The sequence below is a fragment of the Diabrotica virgifera genome, chromosome 9 (genome assembly GCF_917563875.1).
Source record: "Diabrotica virgifera virgifera chromosome 9, PGI_DIABVI_V3a".
NCBI classification, from domain to species: Eukaryota; Metazoa; Arthropoda; class Insecta; order Coleoptera; family Chrysomelidae; genus Diabrotica; species Diabrotica virgifera.
Window position 1 is genome coordinate 152194841 of NC_065451.1, and position 23661 is coordinate 152218501.

The following is a 23661-nucleotide window of genomic DNA, read 5'->3' on the forward strand; positions in this document are numbered from 1 at the left end:
TTCATTTAAGATACTAATTAGGGGGTGATTTTCTAGATTTTTTTACCAAAACCAAAAGGGACTAACTTTATTTTGAGCGTAACTTGTTTAATTTTCATGCTAGAAATTTTTTTTATAAAACAAAAATGAAGCTTTTTTTAAACACTTTAAATAAGTTGTAATAAGTTTTCCCCGAAATGTGCTTCATTTTTGGTTATTTCACGTTAAAGTATTCCATTTGGAATTTGACGAATATGAACCTATTTTTCATTAGCTATAACTCTGCTTCTACTAGGTGTAGAGACGTGATATATACACCATTTTTTAAAATTTTTTACAGGCTATAGTTTTGCTAAGAACGTTTTTTCGACAAAATACTTACTATTTGAGTTATTTGCAAGAAACCGTCTAAAAGCGTGGTTATTTTGTTGAAAAAATGAACATATTCACTCCCAAATAACTCGAAAAGTATTGACTTAGTGAAAAAACTCTATAGAACAAAAGTTACTTAAAATTAGCCAGTTTATCCATTTCCTGACTTTCTTTGGACAAATATTTTTTCACTCCCAAGAGGTGGTGAAAACCACCCCCAGGGCAAAAGCACATATCGGCACAATATCACCTTTTTTTCTTTGACTTGTTAGCTATGTGTATGCCAAATTTCATGTCAATCCAAGCGGTTCTTTAAAATTTCGAGGTTTTGCAATATTTTACCGTTAAAGAACGGACTATAAAACAAATTTACTTAAAAAAATGCGGAATGGGACGTTTCGGCGTCGCCGTTTCGGCGTGGCCATTTCGGCGTGGCCGTTTGGGCGTAGAGCCGTTTCGGCGTAGGCCGTTTCGGCATAGGCCGTTTCGGCGTCGGCCATTTCGGCGTCAGAAATTTTATTTTAGTTGACTAAATACCTACATTGAGGTTTATTGGTCAGGCAATTTTTTGGAAAAAAATCTTTTAATATAGTTATTTAAATACATTGGAGTTCATTGGTCACACAATTTTAACATTAATGGTCAAGTAGAAAAATAAACTAAATATATTTCTTTTATAAACATTTTGTTATATTTTATTCTGCAAATACCTATATTGGATTTTTTATTAATGCATATTAATAATAATTGCTGTTCTCTTAATTGTCCCAGAGCTAATTAGATGATAACTGACATTTTTCAACTTTAATTAGACATACATTATATGGTATATAGACGGAGAATTTTAATATTGTTAAAATATCTTTTTTAAGCAAAAATATTTGCAGAATGTATATTTTTAAAAAAAATTAAATTATACAATATTTTCTTGAAAGGAATCTGCTTTTAAAATATTTACCATTAGTTAGTATAATAATAGTTATCCCTATATTTATTGCAGTTTCTTCGAAAATTTAAATACAAAATTCTATAAATCACATAATAATGTTATTAACATTTCCTCGAAAACTTAGGTAAAACTTCAGGTAAATTATGGCCCTCCCTGCGGTCGGGCCATAAACTTTACCTTCAGGATTAAATGTACTACTTCAGTCCCGCGGTATATAATGTACTATTATTAGGAAATACCTCGAACAGAGATCAGTTTAAGAGTTTATGTAGTGTCTTATAATATTTCATAGTAGTATTTATACGATATACAGACGAAGAATTTTTAAGCTATGGAACGAAAAATTTTATCGACCAGAGGAAGAGAGAAATTTACCACTGATGGTTTCATGTATGTTTTTGACGCTGTTAGTAAAAGCGATGAATCCCTAAAATTTTGGAGGTGTGAGAGGAAACAAACGTGCAAAGCAAGAATACATACAAGAGATGGTGAAGTCATCAAGAAAGTAAATGTTCACACTCACGACTCCTCGGCGATGGACGTGGAAGTAGCACAAGTTGTTACAAAAATGAAAAAGCGTGCTACAGAAACAAACGAAGGGACAATAGTGGTAATCAATGAGTGCCTGAGAAATACAAGTCAAGCTTGTCATGGTCGGCTCCCAAACACTGGCGCGATGAGAAAATTCATCAGACGAAAACGTAACGAAGTTCATGCAGCCCCATCAAATCCGACAACTGTTGAAGAGTTAGTAATTCCCGAGTCTTATCGTGTTTACACGTTACAAGATGGTGTAGAAGAAAATTTTTTATTAGCAGATGATGGAGAAGGATTGCAAAGAATTTTGATTTTCGGGAGAGAATCGTGGCTGCAACATCTACAGACCTCAGATGTGTGGTATGGTGACGGTACATTTGCTATAGCACCATCTCTATTTTTACAAGTATACACAGTTATGGCCACAAAATATAATGGAGTCCATCCAATATTTTATGCCATGCTGCCGAATAAAACAAGATCCACATATACCCGTATGTTTGAATTGATCAGACAAATTGTACCAAATTTGCAACCCAGAGCAATCCATTGCGATTTCGAACAGGCGGCATTTAAGGCAATGGAAGATTGTTTTCCAGGCGTCGACATCAATGGATGTTTTTTCCATTTGGCACAAAATATGAAGAAACAAGTGGCTGCTATGGGATATACGAGAGAGTATAATGCTGATCCACAATTCGCTTTAAATTGCAGAATGTTGACAGCATTAGCATTTGTTCCTATCGAACATTTAGATGATGCCTTTGCCGTTCTAGCGGAAGCTCTACCTGCTGAACACCAACCACTTGTAGACTGGTTTGAAGACTACTATATTGGACGTATGAACAGAAGAGGAAATGGCAGAAGACCAAGTTTATTTCCCCAAAGGATGTGGAACCTCTACCAGAGAACTCTGGATGGAGAAGACCGGACAAATAATCACGCTGAGGCCGCCCATAGAAGACTCAAGATGGAATTGGGAGCAGATCATCCAACCATATGGAAATTTATAGATGGCCTGCGTCAGGTGCAGAAAGGTCGAGATGTCTATTTCGAGCAACTTGTGGCAGGTAATCTCCCACCATTGAAATTAAGAAAATACAGAGACGCAGATGATCGCATTTCACGGCTTGTGGGAAATTTTGATGCAAACGGGGATGTTTTAGAATTTTTAAGAGGACTAGCACATAATTATAATATGTAAGTAGGTACTTTATTTTAATTAATATTTCGTGAATAAGTTTTGTAGGTTAAATATAAATGTCTTGTATGTAAGTATAAATGTTTCAGAATTTTTAATTGGACTAGCACATATCTAATTATAACATGTAAATAATAACTAAAATAAAATATTCATTTTTCCAAAATCTTGTTTATTCATTTATTTATATATAATATCTACAGCTAGAAGCCAATTACAGATATTACATTAACTATGAGCTAAATAACAAGCACACACACATAAGTATAAAATTGACATATACAAATCTACCATTAATATTAAAATTTTGTGATCAATGGACTCCAATGTATCTACTTAAATAACTATATTAAAAGATTTTTTTCAAAATAATGTCTTACTAATAGACTCCAATGTAGGTATTTAGTCAACTAAAATAAAATCTCTGACGCCGAAATGGCCGACGCCGAAACGGCCTACGCCGAAACGGCTCTACGCCCAAACGGCCACGCCGAAATGGCCACGCCGAAACGGCGACGCCGAAATGTCCTAGACCCAAAAAAATGTACCTTTTGAAAAAATACACAAAACCTTTTTTCTTAATTTTCTTTAAAACCAATAGTAATCAAGCTATGCTTTATTATATGTTAGCTCTTCTTCGTCAAATGCTAAATATTGTAGTTTCAAAGTCAAAAGACGGGAAAACTATGCATTTTTCGAGGATAACTTGTTCAAACTAATTTAAAGTATTTAAAAATATCTATCTCTTGAAATAAAATAAAGGTCTCTAGCTCAAAAATTAAGTGACTTATAATGAAAAGAATATCAGTCCCTATTTTTTTCAGCGAAAAAGTTGTCGGAACCAACCCCCTAATCACCACCCTAATTAAAATTCGTCATTGACCTTATTTGGTCTTCTTTACTTATATATTGTTAATAGGCTCTAGAAGTTTGACGGGCTTACAACGATTAGTTAAAAAAAAAATGGAGTTAAAAGCGAATAACGTATTTTTGTAGTTTGGAAAAAAATGACCTTTTCTTCAGAATATAAAGATTAGAATCAGAGATACGAAAAAATGTTTAAATATGAAATTGTAGCTTATTTAATTCCCAAGAACCCAATTTGCAAGAATATTTTCTACGGCCAAAATTGAGTGAGCTATTGACAATTAAAACTTATAATAACATGCAAAAACCACCTTTACCAACTCTTTCAAAGTCACCTCTTTTTGCGACTGAGGACTTTAAAAAGATTCAATATCAATAAGCTTAAAGATCTTGCAAAAACTTACAAAATTATTTTTTACCAAACTTTCTAAGATAAAAAATAAAAGATTTACGGTTAAAAAATCAATATATTTTTGAAAAAAAAAAGGAGATATCCAATTGGAAGCATAATAATGTAAGTTAGCGGTGTTTTTAGTCATTGGCCTTATTCATTCTTCTTTATTTATGTCTTATTAATAGATTGTAGAAGTTTGACTGGCTTACAATGATTAGTTTTTAAAAAACTGGAGTTAAAAGCGAATAACGAAATTTTGTAGTTTGGTAAAAAATGTCATTTTCTTTAGAATAGAAAGATTAGCATCAGAGATACGAAAAAATGTTTCAATATAAAATTGTAGGATATTTCATTCACAAGGTGGTTTGAAAAATTTTTTTCTACTGCAAAAATTGAGTGAATCGTAAATGAGCCTATATCGAAAAACATTTATTTTTTTGATACAAAACTACCACTTTCGATAGCGAATAAATCGAAAACTATTAATTTTATCAAAAAAATGTATAGAACATTTTTTGCTTGGAATTAATGTTTTTATCAACTTTTGCAGTCAAAATATAACAAAAAATTTCCACCCCCGAGATGGGGTGGCAACCACCCCCATGGTAAAAGCGCCTTTTGGCATCATATAATTTTGATCCTTGGACTATCCACTACTTATTCTCAAATTTTCAAGCAAATCGATCCATTCTGTAAAAATTGCGAGGTTTTGTCCTATTTTAAGCTTCATTACTTGGACTAAAAATTTTAGTCTTGACTAAAATATAAACCCCCGGATAAGTCTTCTAAGACAATGGCATCGAATATATTTTAATTAAATGTTTAATCCTTTTCTAACAAATCAAATCAAAAAATTTAATATATGACACACAAATAAATATTTTTTACAGAAAATTCTAAGGCAGGATTTAAATCATTTAAACAGGTTACTGGCCGATTTAGATTTAGCAAGTCCCAAATTATAAAAAACAATTATTATTGTAGCACTATTCTAGCACCGAATCTAGCACTCCTTCTCTCTGCGTAATTTGACATAAATTTCTTAAAACTAGGCTGTGCGGCATCTTTCATCTTCTGTTGGAGGACTCGGGCTTCTTCTGTTTCATTTGAGCCAGCATATGGTGCAAGACGATTTATGTGAATAACTTTTGGTTTACCGTTTGGGAACTTCTTAATTCTGTATATTACGTCATTTATTTTCTTCTTAACTTCATACGGACCTTCCCATTGTCTTTGCAGTTTAGAACACAAGCCGCGACGACGTTGTGGATTATAAAGCCAGACAAGATCACCTATTTCGAAGCTTTCATTCTTGCATCGAGAATCATATTGATCTTTCATTCTGTCACTGGCTATCTGGATGTGTTGTCGGGCAAGTTCATGAATGTTGTTCATTCGTAGCTTCAGGCAGTCGACGTATTCTTCGCCTGCAACATGTTCCTCGGAGGGTCTGCAGCCAAACTCTAGGTCGCAGGGCAAACGAACTTCACGACCCAACATCAGGCAGGTTGGTGTCTGACCTGTAGTTTCATTCACGGCCGAGCGGTAGGCCATCAGGAATAAATGAATGTGCTGGTCCCAATCTCGCTGATGTTCAGATACAACTTTGGACAAGTGTTTACCCATCGTTCGGTTCATCCTCTCGACTATTCCATCTGATTGAGGATACAGGGGTGTCATTCTGGTCTTATTGACACCAATCAATTTACAAACGTTTTGGAAAAGGGCTGACTCAAAGTTTCGCCCTTGGTCGGAGTGGATCTCCAAGGGAACACCAAATCGGCTGAAGAATTCTTTAACAAGTACCTCTGCAACGGTAGCAGCTTCTTGATTTGGTAATGTATAGGCCTCGGTCCATTTCGTAAAATAATCCATAGCTAATAGGATATATTTATTTCCAGCATCGGTTTCTGGAAATGGACCTGCAATGTCGATCGCTACTCTTTCCATAGGACTACCAACGTTGTACTGTCTCATGGGTGCTCTCTTTTTACCAACTGGACCATTACTGGATGCACACAGTTCACATTTCCGGTACCATCTTCGTACATCATCTTTACAGTTCACCCAATAGAACCATTCTCGAACCTTTTGCAGAGTCTTCGTAATACCAAAGTGTCCACCTGATGCACCGTCATGCAACTGACGCAATACTTCTGAAACTTTACTTTTAGGTACAATCAACTGAAGCTTAGATTCTGTACCATCATCACTCTCAAAGAATCTGTACAGAAGATCATATTTTAGTACCAGGCAATTCCATTGGCTCCAGTAGGCATTGACTTCTGGACTACATGCACTAATGTTTTGCCAACTAGGTCTCTCACCTTGACGCATCCGATCCAATACTCTTTTTATACATGGATCATCTTCTTGGGCGTCTTGTAACTGTTGGGGCTGCCATTGCTCATTAACTATTAACTACGGTGGTTCGTCTCACGGGGAAAAAATCATTCCTCTAATTTAGCATAGTGATTACAATTTGCACTGCATGGTCGTCTCAAAAGGGCATCAGCATTTGAATGAACTCTTCCGTTTGTTGTTCTGAAGCTATTTTCTTGTGGCATTTTTACAATTTTAACTATTTAGAATGGGAAATAAGCCACAATATTATTAAAAAATGATTTTTATTAACGTTTCGACGCCCAAATCGGGTGCCGTTGTCAAAATACAAAATACTATTAATATAAATTTTTAATAATATTGTGGCTTATTTCCCATTCTAAATAGTTAAAATTGAACTCTTCCGGTCCTGTGTTCTATCTCGTAATCATATATTCTTGTAATCGTTCTAACCATCTTGCCATCTGGCCCTCTGGATTACGGAATTGTATGAGCCATTTTAGAGCAGCGTGATCTGTGCGAAGAAGGAACTTTCTGCCATACAAGTATTTATGGGAATGTTCGCAAGCCTTTCACTACGCCCAGAAGTTCTCTTCTGGTAACGCAATAGTTTCTTTCTGGTTTCGACAGGACTTTGCTGAAATAAGCGATGACTTTTTCCTGCCTGGTGCGGGTAGCTTAATATTGATGCACTAATCAGAGCCATTTGTAGGTGCTCGAAAGCTTTTTGACACTCTTCACTCCATGTATATTCTTTGCCCTCCTCCGTCAACTTTGTTAGGGGCTTGGAGATATTGGCAAATCCTTTGACAAATCGTCGGCAATATGTACCGGGTGTCCCAATAAGAATGGCTCTCGGCCATATCTCAGGAACCGTTTATAGTAGAGCTTTGAAATAAAAAATTTTATAACAAAAGTTGCCTCAGGAAAAGCCTGGAAATTATTTTCATAATTGTGGGTCCACCGCTAGAGGGCGTAATTGAATATCAAAAATAAAAAAATCAAAATTTTACAAAATTTTCCTAATGAAGGGGCACTGGAAATCCGATAATTGTATTCTTCATCAAATTCTGCGCATATTTAATTTAACAAGTTTAACTCTACCTTTGCAAATAAGAGGTGGGGGTGAGTGGGAACCTTGTTATAAAAAAATGGCTGTAAGTCCGGTTCTGCTAAATCAAATTTTGAAAACTGGGTCTTGTTGAAGACAGATATTTTTCTTCAATGTAAGCGTGATAATTTTGAACCATCCTAATAAGTAATAAGCCAGCTGGGAGGCGTTATTTAATTTTTTTCGGAAATCTAGTTTTCTTTGGAAAATATTAAATACAAGTATGCATTTTTAATCATACTTTATAAAATTAGATTAAATTAGCAATAGAATAGTGAAAACCGCATGTCGATACCTTTTTTCTATCTCAAGATATCTCGAGAAACGTGTAAATTTTATACATAACTGTTACTATCACCGGTAAGCTAAGTTAATGAAAAGTAGTGTGCTGTGGAAAAAAACAAAATAACATTTTCCAGATGTCAACGTATAAAAATATAATTAATTAAAACAACAATATAAAGAGAGACAATACTATTAAAATTAAATATAACACAGAACAAAAAGAACTACTTAGTGACGACCTAAATATTCAAATTGTTGCCCATCATACACTACTCTAGGATACATTATCCAGAGAATACTAAACGCCATTCAAAGCATATCGAAAGCAGAAATTGAGACTGCTGTTCAATCTACTCTTGAAAGAGTAAATGTTTGCAACGAAAATGATGGGCAAAAATTTGAACGTTTATGTCATCACTAAATAGTTGTTTTTATTTCTTTGTAATAGGGCTTTTCAACGCTTCTCATTTGTTTCGAGCCTCTGTCATATGCCGTATAATCCGTGTATAATATTAATATACGAGATATGAACGAGGCTCGAAACAAATGAGAAGCGTTGAAAAGACCTAATATACGTTGACAGCTGGAAAATGTTTCTTTGTTGTTTCCATAGCACACTACTTTTAATTAATTTCGTTTACCGGTGACAGTAACAGTTATGTTTTTAAATTTACACGTTTTGTAAGATATCTCGAGATAGAAAAAAGGTATTAACATGCGGTTTTCGCTATTCTGTTGCTAATTTTGTCTAATTTTGTAATATGGTATTAAAAATGCATGTTTGTATTTAATATTTTCCAAGGAACACTAGATTTCTGAAAAAAATTTAATAACGCCTTCTAGCTGGCATATTACTCAGTAAGTTGGTTGGAAATCATAACTTTTACATTGACGAAAAAGATCTGTCTTCAACAAGACCAAGTTTGCAAAATTTGATTAAGCAGAACCGGACTCACAGCCAGTTTTTCATAACAAGGTTCCCACTCACCCCCACCTCTTATTTCCAAAGGTAGACCTAAACTTGTCAAATCAAATATGCGTAGAATTTTATGAAGAATACGACGATCGGATTTCCAGTGCCCCTTCATTAGGAAAATTTTGTAAAATTTAGATTTTTAAATTTTTGATATTCAATTACGCCCTCTAGCGGTGGTCCCACAATTATGAAAATAATTTCCAGGCTTTTCCTGAGGCAACTTTTGTTATAAAATTTTTTATTTCAAAGCTCTACTATAAACGGTTCCTGAGATATGGCCGAGAGCCATTCTAATTGGGACACCCGGTACATAGGCCAAGGAAACTTCTAATTTCATGTTTATCTCTTGGTACTGGCCCATCTTTAATTGCTTCAATCCCAAATATGTCCCAAATACTTAACTTCTCGCCGAAACATGTGACATTTCTTCGGACTTAACTTCAAGTTCGCTGCACTCAATCGTTGAAAGACTTCTATTAGATTCTTGGCATGTTCATCAAAGGACCTTCCAACCACAATTACATCATCCAAGTAAACCAGGCATGTTTTCCATGTTAGACCTCTTAAAACTGCCTCCATTAATCTTTCAAATGTGACAGGAGCATTACATAAACCAAAAGGCATAGCCGTAAACTGAGAAAACCCTAATCCTATCGAAAATGCGGTTTTCTCCCGATCGACTGGCTCCATATCTACGTGCCAATATCCACTCTTTAAATCGAGTGTGAAGAACCAACGAGAACCGGAGAGAGTATCCAATGTATCATCTATTCTGGGCAAAGGATACCTATCTTTTTTTGTTACCGTATTGAGCTGGCGGTAGTCAATACAAAAACGCGTTGAACAATCTTTCTTCTTTACCAGAACTACTGGTGATGTCCATGGACTGTTTGATGGTTCAATAACCGGGTCTAGGACATTTCGCCGTCGCCGTCGAGCCATTTCGCCGTCGCCGTTTCGCCGTCGAGCCATTTCGCCGTCGCCATTTCGTTGTTAGCATTCGTACTTATAATTTCGGGATGATCATTACTTGTATATAAGTTTTGAATGGTTTTCGAACGATCATATACTATCACTTTTGCATAATGAAGTTTTTTATTTTTAATACAGTAAAAACAATTGAAATTGAAATCCCTTTTCTCAATATTGTTTATTTCCGGGAATCTGATAATAGTCATATTTATCTATTTAATGATGTATTCTCAGACGAAAACAATGTATAGTTGAATACGAAAATATAACTTGGTTTTAATAGCAACATCAGCATTTTATTTACACTGACATTTAGTATAAAAAAAGTTAGTATGTTATCACATTTTTGCGACATTTAGCATAAAAAAAGTTAGTATGTTATAATGTTCTTGTAAACTTAACCAATGCAGGGATGGCGACGGCGAAACGGCCGACGGCGAACTGGCTCAACGGCGAAACGGCCGACGGCGAAGTGGCTCGACGGCGAAATGGCGACGGCGAAATGGCGACGGCGAAACGGCGACGGCGAAACGTCCCAGTCCCTCAATAACCCCCTGTTTGTCCATATCCTTGATAATCTCTTTGGCTTCATCTCTTTTCGCAAATGGGAGTCGTCTAGGCCGTTGTCTGATTGGCTGAGCGTCTCCGGTATTTATTTTATGCGTTACTATGCTTGTTTTGCCCTTATCCTTCTTATCGATAGCAAAAACATCTTGATACTCTATCAGCATTGACCTCACTTTTTTCGTTCGTTCATGATCAAGATCTTGGCATCTTCAATGACCATCTCAACTAGCTCTTTGGATACTTCGACTTCGATGATTTCTCATTGGTATTCATAGATCAAATTGAAGCCACGAGAACACACTGTCCGATCAAAGCTCCTCTACTCAACTTGATAGCAGTTTCCTTTAAATTCATAACTCTTACAGGGACGACATCTCGAACTCTCACCAAAGTTTTTGCCGTTAGAAATTTCACATTGTCCACATCTTCGACCATCCTTAAACTTCCCTCTCGGCAGTGTTCATCAAGTCTGGTCATCAGAATTTTCTCACTATTACCGGGTATGGTTACGTCGCATGTAGTTAGTAAGCGGATGACATCTTCTTTGTCGTCTACACTTTCCTGTATCTTATCGAATGTTCTAAAAACTTATTCAAGTTTCTCGTTGTTTTGTCTACAAACATCTTTAATTACTTGAGAAGTCTCGTCAAATATTTTAGCAACATTTTCGAATTTATCGTCGTTTTTTCTAGAAGTTTCATCAATCTTTTGAGAAGTTTCATCGATCGTTTGAGAAACAGTTTCATTGTTTCTTCCGCTGACTTGAAGTGGAACGTCTCTGGGTCATCTCCATTCTTCCTGAGAACCTCCTCGAGTCGTGCTTGCAAGACTTTCTTGGACTCACTGACATCTAACTCGCGTTCTTCTAACTGCTCCCGCAACTTTTTTGAGGAAGATCTGCTAGCAGCATCTCTGGTCGGCACACACGTACTTCTCAAATGTTCTTTTAAAAGTCTTTCCGAATACCAAACAATTCACGCACTTTAATTATTCCCGAAGAATAAAGTTCAAAAGTCTTTTATTTTTTTTTACTTCACTTTTATTTATATCGCACCAAGTTTACTGCATTAAGTGTACCGAACACCGGACACCAACTGTAGCGGTTTTTACTGTAATAACTTATAATTACAATGAAACTAGCGGTTCGTATTTATATACGACTTTATGAATTTATTTATACAAGTTTACTTTGCAAACTCTAGCTTAAACTAACTCTATTTACAAAATCCGTTCCTATATATAGCCCAGCCGTTATTTCTGGAAGATTCTGCCCATCTCTAGTTATTGTCGCGACATTCGCTTAATTGCTCGTCTTCCGGCCCGCTGCATCGCGTCTTATCTAGAAAGATCGATGTGGCTCTGTGCGTGTGGAGATGGGACCTGTTATACGAGAGTCTGTCAAAAGTAATCTTTTAAGTATTACATTATTATTTGAAACATTCGCTGGAAATAGTCAAGTTGTCTATCACAAGACGAATACAATGGTAGAAGGTAATGGTTTTGACAAGCGCTATGCGTCATGCTGAAACAGTACACAATTTGCGTGTTAATTACAAGGTGATAGCTCTTGTGAAAATCCAAATCTTATATTTTCTTCACAATCTGGCATCCTTGTATAGAGATGGACAAGTAGTGGTGAAGAATATATTCCAGTAAAAGTCTGCAATAAATTTCTGTAATTAGTTTCTGAAATTTATTACTAGGGGCCGCTACCTGACGGCAGATTAAAAGTCAATCAAGACTCTCGTAAAGGTTGGCTAACTATCCTTTTTTTTAAACAATGCTAATACTAAATGCTAATAAATATGTAAGTTTTTTTACACAGCTCTAAGGCTTCATCCCGGTTGAACACCTCGGAGGTTTAGACCTCCTTTGTGTTTTAATTTTTTTTTATTACTTTATGTATTTCTTTTTAAAATTTTTGTTCTGGCAAATATTTTTCTTTTATTAAAAAACAAATTCTTATATTTTGGTTTTTCTTTTAGGTGTTCCACACGATATTACAATGGAAGTTACAAGTACCAAACCATTTAATGATACCAAAGCACATTTGAAAACTTATACCGGCGAAAGACTGTATGAATGTAAAATTTGTTGTAAGCAGTTTAGTTATCTAAGTACTTTTAATGAGCATATGAAAGTTCACACTGGTGAAACACCTTATAAATGCGAAATTTGTAGTATGCATTTTAATCACCGAAGTCATTTAAATACGCATATGAAAATTCACACGGGTGAGCAACCTTATAAATGCGACATTTGTAGTAAGCCGTTTACTCGACTAAGTAGTTTAAAGGATCATATGAGAGTTCACACTGGTGAAAAACCTTATAAATGTAAAATTTGTAGTAAGCAGTTTAGTCACATAAGTAATTTAAATAAGCATATGAAGATTCACATTGGTGAAAAACCTTATAAGTGTGAAATTTGTATTAAGCAGTTTAGTTACCTTAGTAGTTTAAATGAGCATATGAGTGTTCATACTGGTGAAAAACCTTATAAATGTAAAATTTGTAGTAAGCAGTTTAGTCACATAAGTAATTTAAATAAGCATATGAAGATTCACATTGGTGAAAAACCTTATAAATGCGAAATTTGTAGTAAGCAGTTAAGTCGCAAAAGTGGTTTAGATAAGCATATGAAAATTCACACGGGTGAAAAACCTTATAAATGCGACATTTGTAGTAAGCTGTTTACTGAAAATGGTACTTTAAAGGAGCATATGAGAATTCATACAGGTGAAAGACTTTATGAATGTGAAATTTGTAGTAAGCCGTTTACTCGACTAAGTAGTTTAAAGGTGCATGTGAGAGTTCACACTGGTGAAAAACCTTATAAATGTGAAATTTGTAGTAAGCAGTTTAGTGACCTAAGTCACTTAAATACGCACATGAAAATTCACACGGGTGAAAGACCTTATAAATGTGAAATTTGTAGTAAGCAGTTTTATATAAAGAGTAGTTTAAAGGTGCATATGAGAGTTCACTCGGTCGAAAGACCTTATAAATGTGAAATTTGTAGTAAGCAGTTTAGTCACCAAAGTCAGTTAAATAAGCATATAAAAATTCACAGTGGTGAAAAACCTTATGAATGTGAAATTTGTAGTAAGCAGTTTAGTCGCAAAAGTGGTTTAGATAAGCATATGAAAATTCACACTGGTGAAAAACCTTATAAATGCGACATTTGTAGTAAGCTATTTACTGAAAATGGTACTTTAAAGAAGCATATGAGAATTCATACAGGTGAAAGACCTTATGAATGTGAAATTTGTAGTAAGCCGTTTACTCAACTAAGTAGTTTAAAGGTGCATATGAGAGTTCACACTGGTGAAAAACCTTATAAATGTGAAATTTGTAGTAAGCAGTTTAGTGACCTAAGTCACTTAAATACGCACATGAAAATTCACACGGGTGAAAGACCTTATAAATGTGAAATTTGTAGTAAGCAGTTTTATATAAAGAGTAGTTTAAGTCAGCATATGAGAGTTCACACTGGTGAAAAACCTTATAACTGTGAAATTTGTAGTAAACAGTTTAGTTACCTACGTAGTTTAAAAGAGCATATGACTGTTCACACTGGTGAAAAACCTTATAAATGTGAAATTTGTAGTAAGCAGTTTAGTCTCAACCATACTTTAAATAGGCATATGCTAGTTCACAGTGGTAAAAAACCTTTGTGAATGTGAAATTTGTGGTGAGCAGTGTACTCAACTACATAATGTTATACGAATTGACTCTTTATTATTTTTATTTATGATTCTATTTATATTTATGTTTAAGTTATTTTAAATAAAAACACGATTTATATTTTTTATTTTACAAACTTTAATTAATATGTAATTTATTAAAAATATTACAAAGTCTAATTTATATACTATTATGATTTTTTTCTTCTTGTGAGATTATTATCATGACTTTTATTAATTACTTTAAAATTTAATAAACTTCAATAAATCAAATTCTCAGGGCTAATTTATTATGTTAGGCGAGCGGCAGCAACCCCTTAAATTACGTTCTACCGACGACAAAAATCAACTTTAAGGTGAATGACCAATTTTGGTGATTCTTTATGTTTTTGAGGTCGCTTAATCTGAATATGAAGTTTACTTTATCTAGAATTGGTGCAACATGTTCAAAAATCAAATTATATGCAAAAATGGGAAAAATCAATTTTGATGATTTTTCGACTTTACCTCGCCGTATCTTTGGTTGCTGTAAATATTTCCTTTTGAAAATTTTTCTGTCATCTTTGAAGTATTTAGATAATAACGAGCTTTGCCCAGAATGTTTAAACAAATTAAAAAAAGAAGTTGTTAATTTTTAAACATTTTGTCGTCAGATTTCATTAGTTTCATATTTACTTAAAAAAGTTAAATGACAAACTTTTTAGTTTATAATTTTAGCAAACACAGCAATCTGGAAAATTTTAAGTCAAAATATGCAATAGGAAAAAAGTTATGCGACATTATAGACGAGCAGCACACCCCCAAAAACGCTAATTTCTCGAGATACTGTGTGGTGTGATGACCATGGTGTGGTGAATGGCTAATTTTCGTCATACTTTATGTTTTTGATGTTGCTGAAAACGAAAGTTAGGTATATTTTGAATCTTACGTGGGGGAACATTAGCAAAATCGCAATTTTTCCCTAAAAATAAAAAAAAATGAAATCACATTTTTTTGCGTTTAACTCGTTACAACTCTGTTCCATTTTAATATTTTTTGAAGTTATACTTCTTTACGCGCAATATGAGGGGGAATTTTTATATGTTAAAACCTATGATCCGGGCGCATGCGCATTATAACTTTGTTCTGATTGGATGTTCAAATGACATGTCAAAAATTACCCAATATGGCAGCTGTAGCACAGCTGTGGTGTGGACGGTTGACGGTTTGGTTATGTAATGTATGGTTGTTGCGTGTTAAAATTTGTGGGAAGAGAAACAACAAAGGTTAGTTAATAGTTATACTGCCTTTTTGAAGTTATACTTCTTTAGGCGCGATTTCATTGAGGGTGAAATTTTGGTAATCTGCGCACACAGGCAGTATGGAGTTCGTTACTAAATGTTTTAATTTATGTATTTATCAGTCCAGAAAATGTGTGGAAAGAATATATTAGTGTTTTTAAATATATTTTTCTACAAACGTGTTAAAAATGCAATTAATAGCACTCCATAGGAGCGTTAAAAATGCTACTTTAAAGCACCGGTGCTTTAAAAATTTTAAGGCACTGCAGTTAAAAGTGAATTGTCAAATTGTGAAACGTCAAAATATTTATATTTCATTTAGTAACATTAATAGATAATAATAATACCTATTTACGAATGTTTCTTCTAAAATTTAGGAATATATTAATTTTATAATACATTTAAGTATGTAGTAATTTTCTTTACAATTTTTACTTATCAATTTGTTTTGTTTATACCTAATATCGCCGTTGTCTAGAAAGTGTCTGCATAGATTAGCGGTATGTGTATTTAGCTACGGACCCGTTAGTACTTGGTTCGATTCCCACATAAGGAAATTTTTTTTGTTTATTATTAAGGGTTATTGACATCTTAGACTATTATTATATGGACTTATAAATGATTAAAAATAATTAAAATAATTAATCGAGATGTTGCCCAACTATTTACCGGGTTGCAAATTTATAATTGCCTATTTCAAAATGCACTTTTGAAATGAATTTTTCTTATGCACAAATGCAATTTCAGATTTCTTATTCATTACACTAGCTCACAAAATTTCCTGACATTCTCACGAATCCAACGCACCAAACTGCATTAAAATCCGTCTTACTGCGCCAAAAATCGAGAGTAAGGCTTTTTTTTTGCTTCAATGCCTCGACTAATTCGGCCAGAGATCGAGAGGTCGAGAGTTCGAATCCAGTGCAATACTATACTTTTTTTTATTTTCTTGAAAGCGGTAAGCACAAAATTAGTTTGGTGTTAAAAAAAATTAAAACAAACTGTTTAAAGTATATTTATTTTTAAGAAATCATATAATAGAAGTATAACTTCTTACGTGCGTACAAAGTACACACACATTCTTTTTTCTGAAATTTTTGTAGTACGTATATATTTTTTACCTATCTGAAGACGATGAGACCTGTTTCAATCTTTCTCTTATTATAATAAAAGTTATGAATTGCTTAAAGTGAAAGATGCAGATTCCTAAATTGCAAAGTTTAATCGCAAAACTTTAGTGAAAAAATTTGAAATTTAGCTTTTTAATCAAGTTTATGTTAAAATGTACGGTTCCAAGAATAAAATGTTCTATAGGAATAAAAACGTGATTTAATTTTTTTATTTTTAGCGTAAAATTGCGATTTTGACAATGTTCCCCCATCTAAAATTCAAAATAAACCTCATTTTCTTTTTCAGCACCATCAAAAGCATAAAATAAGACCAACATTAGCCATTCACCACACCATGGTCAGTATCTCGAGAAATAAGCGTTTTTTTTGGGGGGGGAGTGCCACTAGTCTATAAAGTCACATAACTTTTTTCCTATTGCATATTTGGACTTGAAATTTTCCAGAAAACTTCTTCATGGGCTGTTTTATTGCTGTGTTGGTTAAAGTTATAAAATAAAAAGTTTGTCACTCAACTTTTTTATGTAGGTAAAGATGAAACTAACGAAATCTGACGACAAAATGTTTAAACATTAACAACTCCTCTTTTAATTCGTTTAAACATTTCGGACAAAGCCTGTTGTTATCTAAATACTTCAAGGATGACATGGTAAAATTTTCAAAAGAAAATATTGACAGCAACCAAAGATATAGCGAGGTAAATATGATAAATCATCAAAATAGATTTTTCGCATTTTTGCATAAAATTTGATTTTTGATCATGTTCCACCAATTCTAGATAAAAATTAACTTCATATTCGGATTCAGCGACCTCGAAAAAATAAAGAATAACCAAAATTTGCCATTCACCTATCATGGTGAATAGCAAACTAGGGCAACTTTCAATGGTAAATGAAAACAGCTCAAACTCTGTATTCAAACATCCCGCTTATTAATGTACAGTATGTCTGTTAGTTGTAGCGGCAACACTGCTCCTAACATTCTATACTATAATATTTCATGGCGGTGAACGTTTAATGCGAAGGTAAGCTAATTTACCTGTTTAGGGTCCCTTGTCCAGGGTTACGGCTGAAGTCCACAACGGCAGACACGGCGGAGAAGCAGAGCTTCGGTACGGGGCGGACGGCGGAAGTGCCAACACTCGATTTTAGGGTTAATATAAAATCAAATTCCTGGAGACGGAAGCAGCGTTTTCAGTACCAAGTTGTGGCGTACAGGAATAGATCCTGGACCGGCTCATCATTGGATATTAGGAGGCATGACTGAAACAGTGTTAATGGCTCCTACACTGGGATGAGGAAGGCAACGGGAAACCACCTCATTAAAATCCCTAGTAAAATCATCATGACTACAAGTAATGAAAGATTAAAGATTACTGATCATGGAACACGAAAACCAAGATCCGGCAGGAGCGGCATGACAACATACTGCAGGGTCCCTCCGGTCGTCAGCCTGCGAAATCCCTGCATAAAAATTGCTACAAGGAATGCGAGAATTCTATATTCTCCAGATAAAATCGATATTAGGTCTGGATCCCGCTTATGAAAAAAAAGTTGATTAATAGCAAGCTGAAAATTTGTTAATCGCTTAAGGGTGTCTAGTAGGATAAACTTTGATATATGGGAACACTGGAACAGGGGCAGTTTTAATTGTGTAACAGGTTAAAAATTTGGAACGGTCACACCTCGAAAACGGTACATTTATTTTGTCCGACAGAACAGACTTAAACTCTCCGAACAAAGATTAAACTCTCATGCAAAAATCAGACTGCTATTTATCACCTGTCATTGGACATATTCTACATGTTCCGCTCATTAAAACGCCCATTTGGTGATAAATAGCAGTCTGATTTTTGCATGAGAGTTTAATCTCTGTTCGGAGAGTTTAAGTCTGTTCTGTCGGACAAAATAAATGTGCTGTTTCCGTGGTCTGATCGTTCCAAATTTTTAACTTGTTCCACAATTAAAACTGCCCCTGTTCCAGTGTTCCCATATATCAAAGTTTTTCCGACTAGACACCCTTAAGCTATTAACAAGTTTTCAGCTTGCTATTAATCAACTTTTTTTTCATACGCGGGATCCAGACCTATATTGTTGTATCCGAAATGAAACGACTGATAAGCGGTGTTAGGTGGCCAGGAGAAGGAAAATGTACAACAACAAATGGCACGATGTACTATGTAGGAAACAACAATCCAGCTCATCTTTATGGAGTCGGTATTGTTCTGGACAGTCGCATAAATGATTCGATGATAAATTTTGTTCCTTATAGGTCTGGATCCCGTGTATGAAAAAAAAGTTGATTAATAGCAAGCTGAAAATTTGTTAATAGCTTAAGGGTGTCTAGTCAGAAAAGCTTTGATATATGGGAACACTGGAACAGGGGCAGTTTTAATTGTGGAACAGCTTAAAAATTTGGAACGGTCACACCACGAAAACGCACATTTATTTTGTCCGACAGAACAGACTTAAACTCTTCGAACAGAGATTAAACTCTCATGCAAAAATCAGGCTGCTATTTATCACCAAATGGTCGTTTTAATGAGTGGAACATGTAGAATATGTCAAATGACAGGAATTATGACAGGTGATAAATAGCAGTCTGATTTTTGCATGAGAGTTTAATCTCTGTTCGGAGATTTTAGGTCTGTTCTGTCGGACAAAATAAATGAGCCGTTTTCGTGGTGTGACCGTTCCAAATTTTTAACCTGTTCCACAATTAAAACTGCCCCTGTCCCAGTGTTCCCATATATCAAAGTTTATCCGACTAGACACCCTTAAGCTATTAACAAATTTTCAGCTTGCTATTAATCAATTTTTTTTTTCATACGCGGGATCCAGACCTATTATTCAGATAGAGTAATGCTGATACAATTAAAAGCACAACCGAAGAACATTAACATTATTCAGGTATATGCCCCTACAGCAGATAAGGATGACAATGTAATTGAGGACTTTTATGCAGAATTACAAGCGGTCCTCAAAAGTATACATAAAAAGGAACCCATAATAATAATTCTTACATTTGTAAGAATTATTATTGTTATAAATGTAAGAATGTAAAAGTGCATACAGGGAGTGGATCATTGGAGAAACTCTCTCTCATGACATTGTACCAATCAACATGTATGATTATTGTTATATGATGTAACAGATTGCAAAATAAACATTAAACAAAAAAAAATAATAATAATGGGTGATTTCAACGCCAAGGTGGGTCAGGGTAGAGTGGAAGATTGTGTTGGAGACTATGGGTTAGGAGACCGTATATGAACGTGGTGACAGAATGGTTCAATTTTGTCAAAATGAAAAATTTGTAATTACAAACACAATGTTTAAACTCCCGAAACGTACACATGGAAATCCCCTGTTGATGGTTGTTAGAACATTTATACCAAATAGACATTACCAAGGAAAATAGTGTAATGCGGCAATATAGCGCCTGTTACATCCATGTGCTTTGTATTCGAACATCCAAAGGTGGCGATATGAAGTTACTATAACAACAAAGTAATACATCGATTACAACAAAAAAGAAAAGACTCCACGTCAGAATTAATTTTAGAATTGTCACTTTTGTAATAGTTATAAATTTGTTCTATTTTATTCACATAAAAATATTGTACAGTCCACACCACAAAGTTTAATTTATCTGCCATAAGATAATCCACCATATTTTTGGTCACTTCGCAACCAGGATAGTGTGAATAAAAAAATAGAATCCATAGTTGTAACCTAGTGGCAGTTCAGAGGTCGAAGACGGCCCAATTTACCATTTAGAGGATCCAAAACCCTCATTACTTGTGAATTTGTTCCATTTCTATTATCTTTAAGATTTGATCAAACAGTGTTTTTGAATTTAAATTACCATAAAAAGATTTTTCCATATTTTTCGATTGTATATCGCCATAGATTATCAATCAGCTAATAGTAATAATTCATCAAGTTATTTCCAGTTATTCTTAAGTGTTGTTTTCGTAAAGATTGCCATAAATCTTAAAAATGAGTAGCTTAGCTAACAATATAAGAACCAGAGGTTCATATAAAGGTAAGTTAACAATTTTAGAGAGCAGAAGTTCAATTGAGGTATGACTCTGGTAGCAATCTGTTAGCTGAATTTGAAGAAGTCCAACTACAAATTGAGATTGCTGTCAGTGAAGATAAATTGCAAGAACAAATTGACGAAAGAGATGCTTTCGAAAACAGGTATTTTAAAGCAATCAGTTTTTTAAAAGACTACATTAGCACCAATACTGTAATTAATACATTGCCTTCTATTTCTACACCACATGCAGACTCGTTAAATCATATTTTAATCCCAAAAATGAAATTAAATATTTTTAAAGGAGACTTTCAACATTGGCTTGAGTTCAAAACGACATTTATTAGTGTAGTTCATTCAAATACCACACTTCCAGATATTCATAAATTTCAACTTTTGAGACAATCTGTCGATGGATATGCCAAACGCATTGTTGACAAAGTTGAATTCTCGGGAAATTATTATCAGACCGCTTGGGATGCACTCTGTATGCGGTATGATAATAAAAAGTTATTAGTTAATAAACATATTAAGGCTATGGGTACATAATTCGCAAATATTTTACGTGTATCCCTACTTTTTCTGTCTTTACACGGCAAATTACGTGTAGTAAAATTCACACTTGTATGGATATGTAAACATTACTAGAATGTCATTCTACTTGAAAATGTCATCATTAATTTAAAGAGATGGGTTTTGAATGTTCTTGGATAACTGTTATTTTTATAATTGCAAATTATTAATTCAGTTAATAAATGTGATAATTTTTTCACTAACTATGTATTCAGTGATTGTAATAATTTATTTGTACAACAAAGGCTAATACTCAATCAAGAAAAGAGGAAAAGTGTTAAAGTGATTTTTTAATAATATATTGTTATGGAACGCTTACAATTTTGAACATCTTTAGCAACAAAATACTTGGATTACAGAATATATTATCCTGATGTATTCTCTGCTTGGATCTTCCACAAATAATACACAGTAAATTACTTTTTATTAAGTTCACGTCTTAAATCAATTATTTATCAAATACACTATATATCAATAATATTTAATCAATAACTCAACATATTCCCGATGCAATATCAAATATTTAAAATTGTCACTGATTGTCAGTGTCTGACTGACAATATATGCTGACAATATTATATTCGGCTGAGTGCGTTGTAAGACAAAGATAGATTTGGAAAATATTACCACGGCATTGTGTTCATTTTTTTCGAATCCTGAAAAAACCAATAAATATTTTTAAAAAATTTAAACGCAGAATGAAAGACTAAATTATTACCGAGGGCCAAAGGTCCCTTAGAATAAATAAAAAGTTTATTTTGAATGATGTATTTGAAATTAAAAATCACTCTAAATTTTCTCTTAGTTTTTCACCCCTGTAACTTATTAAAATAAACATTATAGAAGTTCTCAGGGACTTTCGGCCCTCGCTAATAACGTAATCTTTCATTCTGCGTTTAAATTTTTCAAAAATCCTTATTAGTTTTCTCAGGATTCGAAAAAAATGAATCCCCATTTGAATAGCATTGCAGCCGAAAATACGTACCGATCCTCTTAAAGCTATTTTTAATTTAGATTCGATCCAAAAAGAATCACTAAGGGCCGGTTGTTCGAACGCTAATCAACAATGATCACTATCAAATATTTAATTACTGTCACAACTGTCAATGTCAACTTTGGTTGGGTTGCTGAAAACATAATTTATTATAATTATGAGATTATTTAATCAATTAACATAACAATTATTAACATAAAAGATTAACTAATTTCATAATTGTAATCAATAATTATGTTTTCAGCAACCCAAACAAAGTTCACATTGACAGTTGTGACAGTAATTAAATATTTGATAATGATCATTTTTTATTAGCGTTCGAACAACCGGCCCCTAACCATTTAAGGGATTTATTAGACAGTGTCTCTGATAGTATGTCATCCATTGACAGTTTAAAAATTACAAAAAGTAGTTTATCTGACCTTTTGTTGATTTATATTATTTCCAATAAACTAGATAGACAAACTTATAGAGAATGGAAGGAATGCCATATTAAAGAAGAGCTTCCTACTTTGGCAGAGTTTTTTAATTTTCTAAAAGTCAAAGTAGACACTTTGGAAGTGATTCAAGACCAAAGTAGTCAAAAACCTAATAATAATTCTAGTTTTAATAATTATAAACATGCAAACCGTGATAGTCGAGGTGAGTATCAAAAAAGAGTATTCCAAGTTAATGCAGCAGATAGGTCTTGCGTTTTATGTAAAGGTAACCATTTAATATGCTCATGCATCGAATTCCTTAAATTAGATACAAAAGGTAGATTGTCTAAAGTTAATAATTTAAAGTTGTGCTATAATTGTTTGAGACAGAAACATAAAGCATCAGAATGTACTTTGAGACCATGTACCAAATGTAAAGCAAAACATAACTTATTAATCCATTTTGAAAATAATCAACAACATTCTATTGACATCGCTAATTCGCCATCAGCAGAGCCACCATCAATTAATTGTGCACAAAGTGTTGAGTTGCCACCAACGGTAACACATCAGCTTTCTGCACAAGCCATGAATTTTAAACATACCCAAGTTCTTTTGTCAACAGTGATTTTTAATGTTAAATCCAATAATAATGAATTAATTCCATGTAGAGCAATTTTGGACAGTGGTGCTCAAACAAACTTAATAAAAGAAAGTTTTTGTAAAAAATTTAATATATCTATGATTCCTACTAACCTAGCTATTAGTGGTATAAATCAAACAATATCAAATATTACCAAAAAATGTCAAATTACAGTATGTTCCAGAGTTAATAATTTTAGTGTTTCATCCATATTTTATGCTGTACCAGCTATTTCAAATCAAATTCCTTCAACCAGTTTTGTTATTAAAAACTTTAATATCCCATTTAATATTCAGTTATCTGATCCATTGTTTAATGAATCTGGTAGCATTGATGCTATTATTGG

The 23661-nt window shown here is 33.8% G+C and overlaps 2 protein-coding genes and 1 long non-coding RNA gene across 9 annotated transcripts in view; 2 read left to right on the plus strand and 1 right to left on the minus strand.

Moving 5' to 3' along the window:
- The window catches only part of LOC126892350 (uncharacterized), a 127908-nt gene extending 114656 nt beyond the window's left edge, over positions 1-13252 (minus strand). The window contains exon 1 of the long non-coding RNA XR_007700796.1: positions 13133-13252. This is a non-coding gene — a long non-coding RNA (uncharacterized LOC126892350). The remainder of the gene's footprint in view (positions 1-13132) is intronic.
- Positions 1-14424, plus strand: part of LOC126892341 (zinc finger protein 729-like) — a 418287-nt gene extending 403863 nt beyond the window's left edge. For 4 of the 6 annotated variants that reach the window (XM_050661856.1, XM_050661855.1, XM_050661858.1 and 1 more), the window contains one exon: positions 13270-14424. In XM_050661856.1, the coding sequence (XP_050517813.1) occupies positions 13270-14232 (963 nt within the window). In that variant the 3' untranslated portion in view covers positions 14233-14424. Of the gene's footprint in view, positions 1-12538 lie in introns of all 6 variants that reach the window. The other 2 variants (XM_050661859.1, XM_050661860.1) reach the window with 2 other exon arrangements.
- The window catches only part of LOC126892344 (zinc finger protein 345-like), a 218923-nt gene that overhangs the window by 100759 nt on the left and 94503 nt on the right, over positions 1-23661 (plus strand). The window lies entirely within an intron of this gene.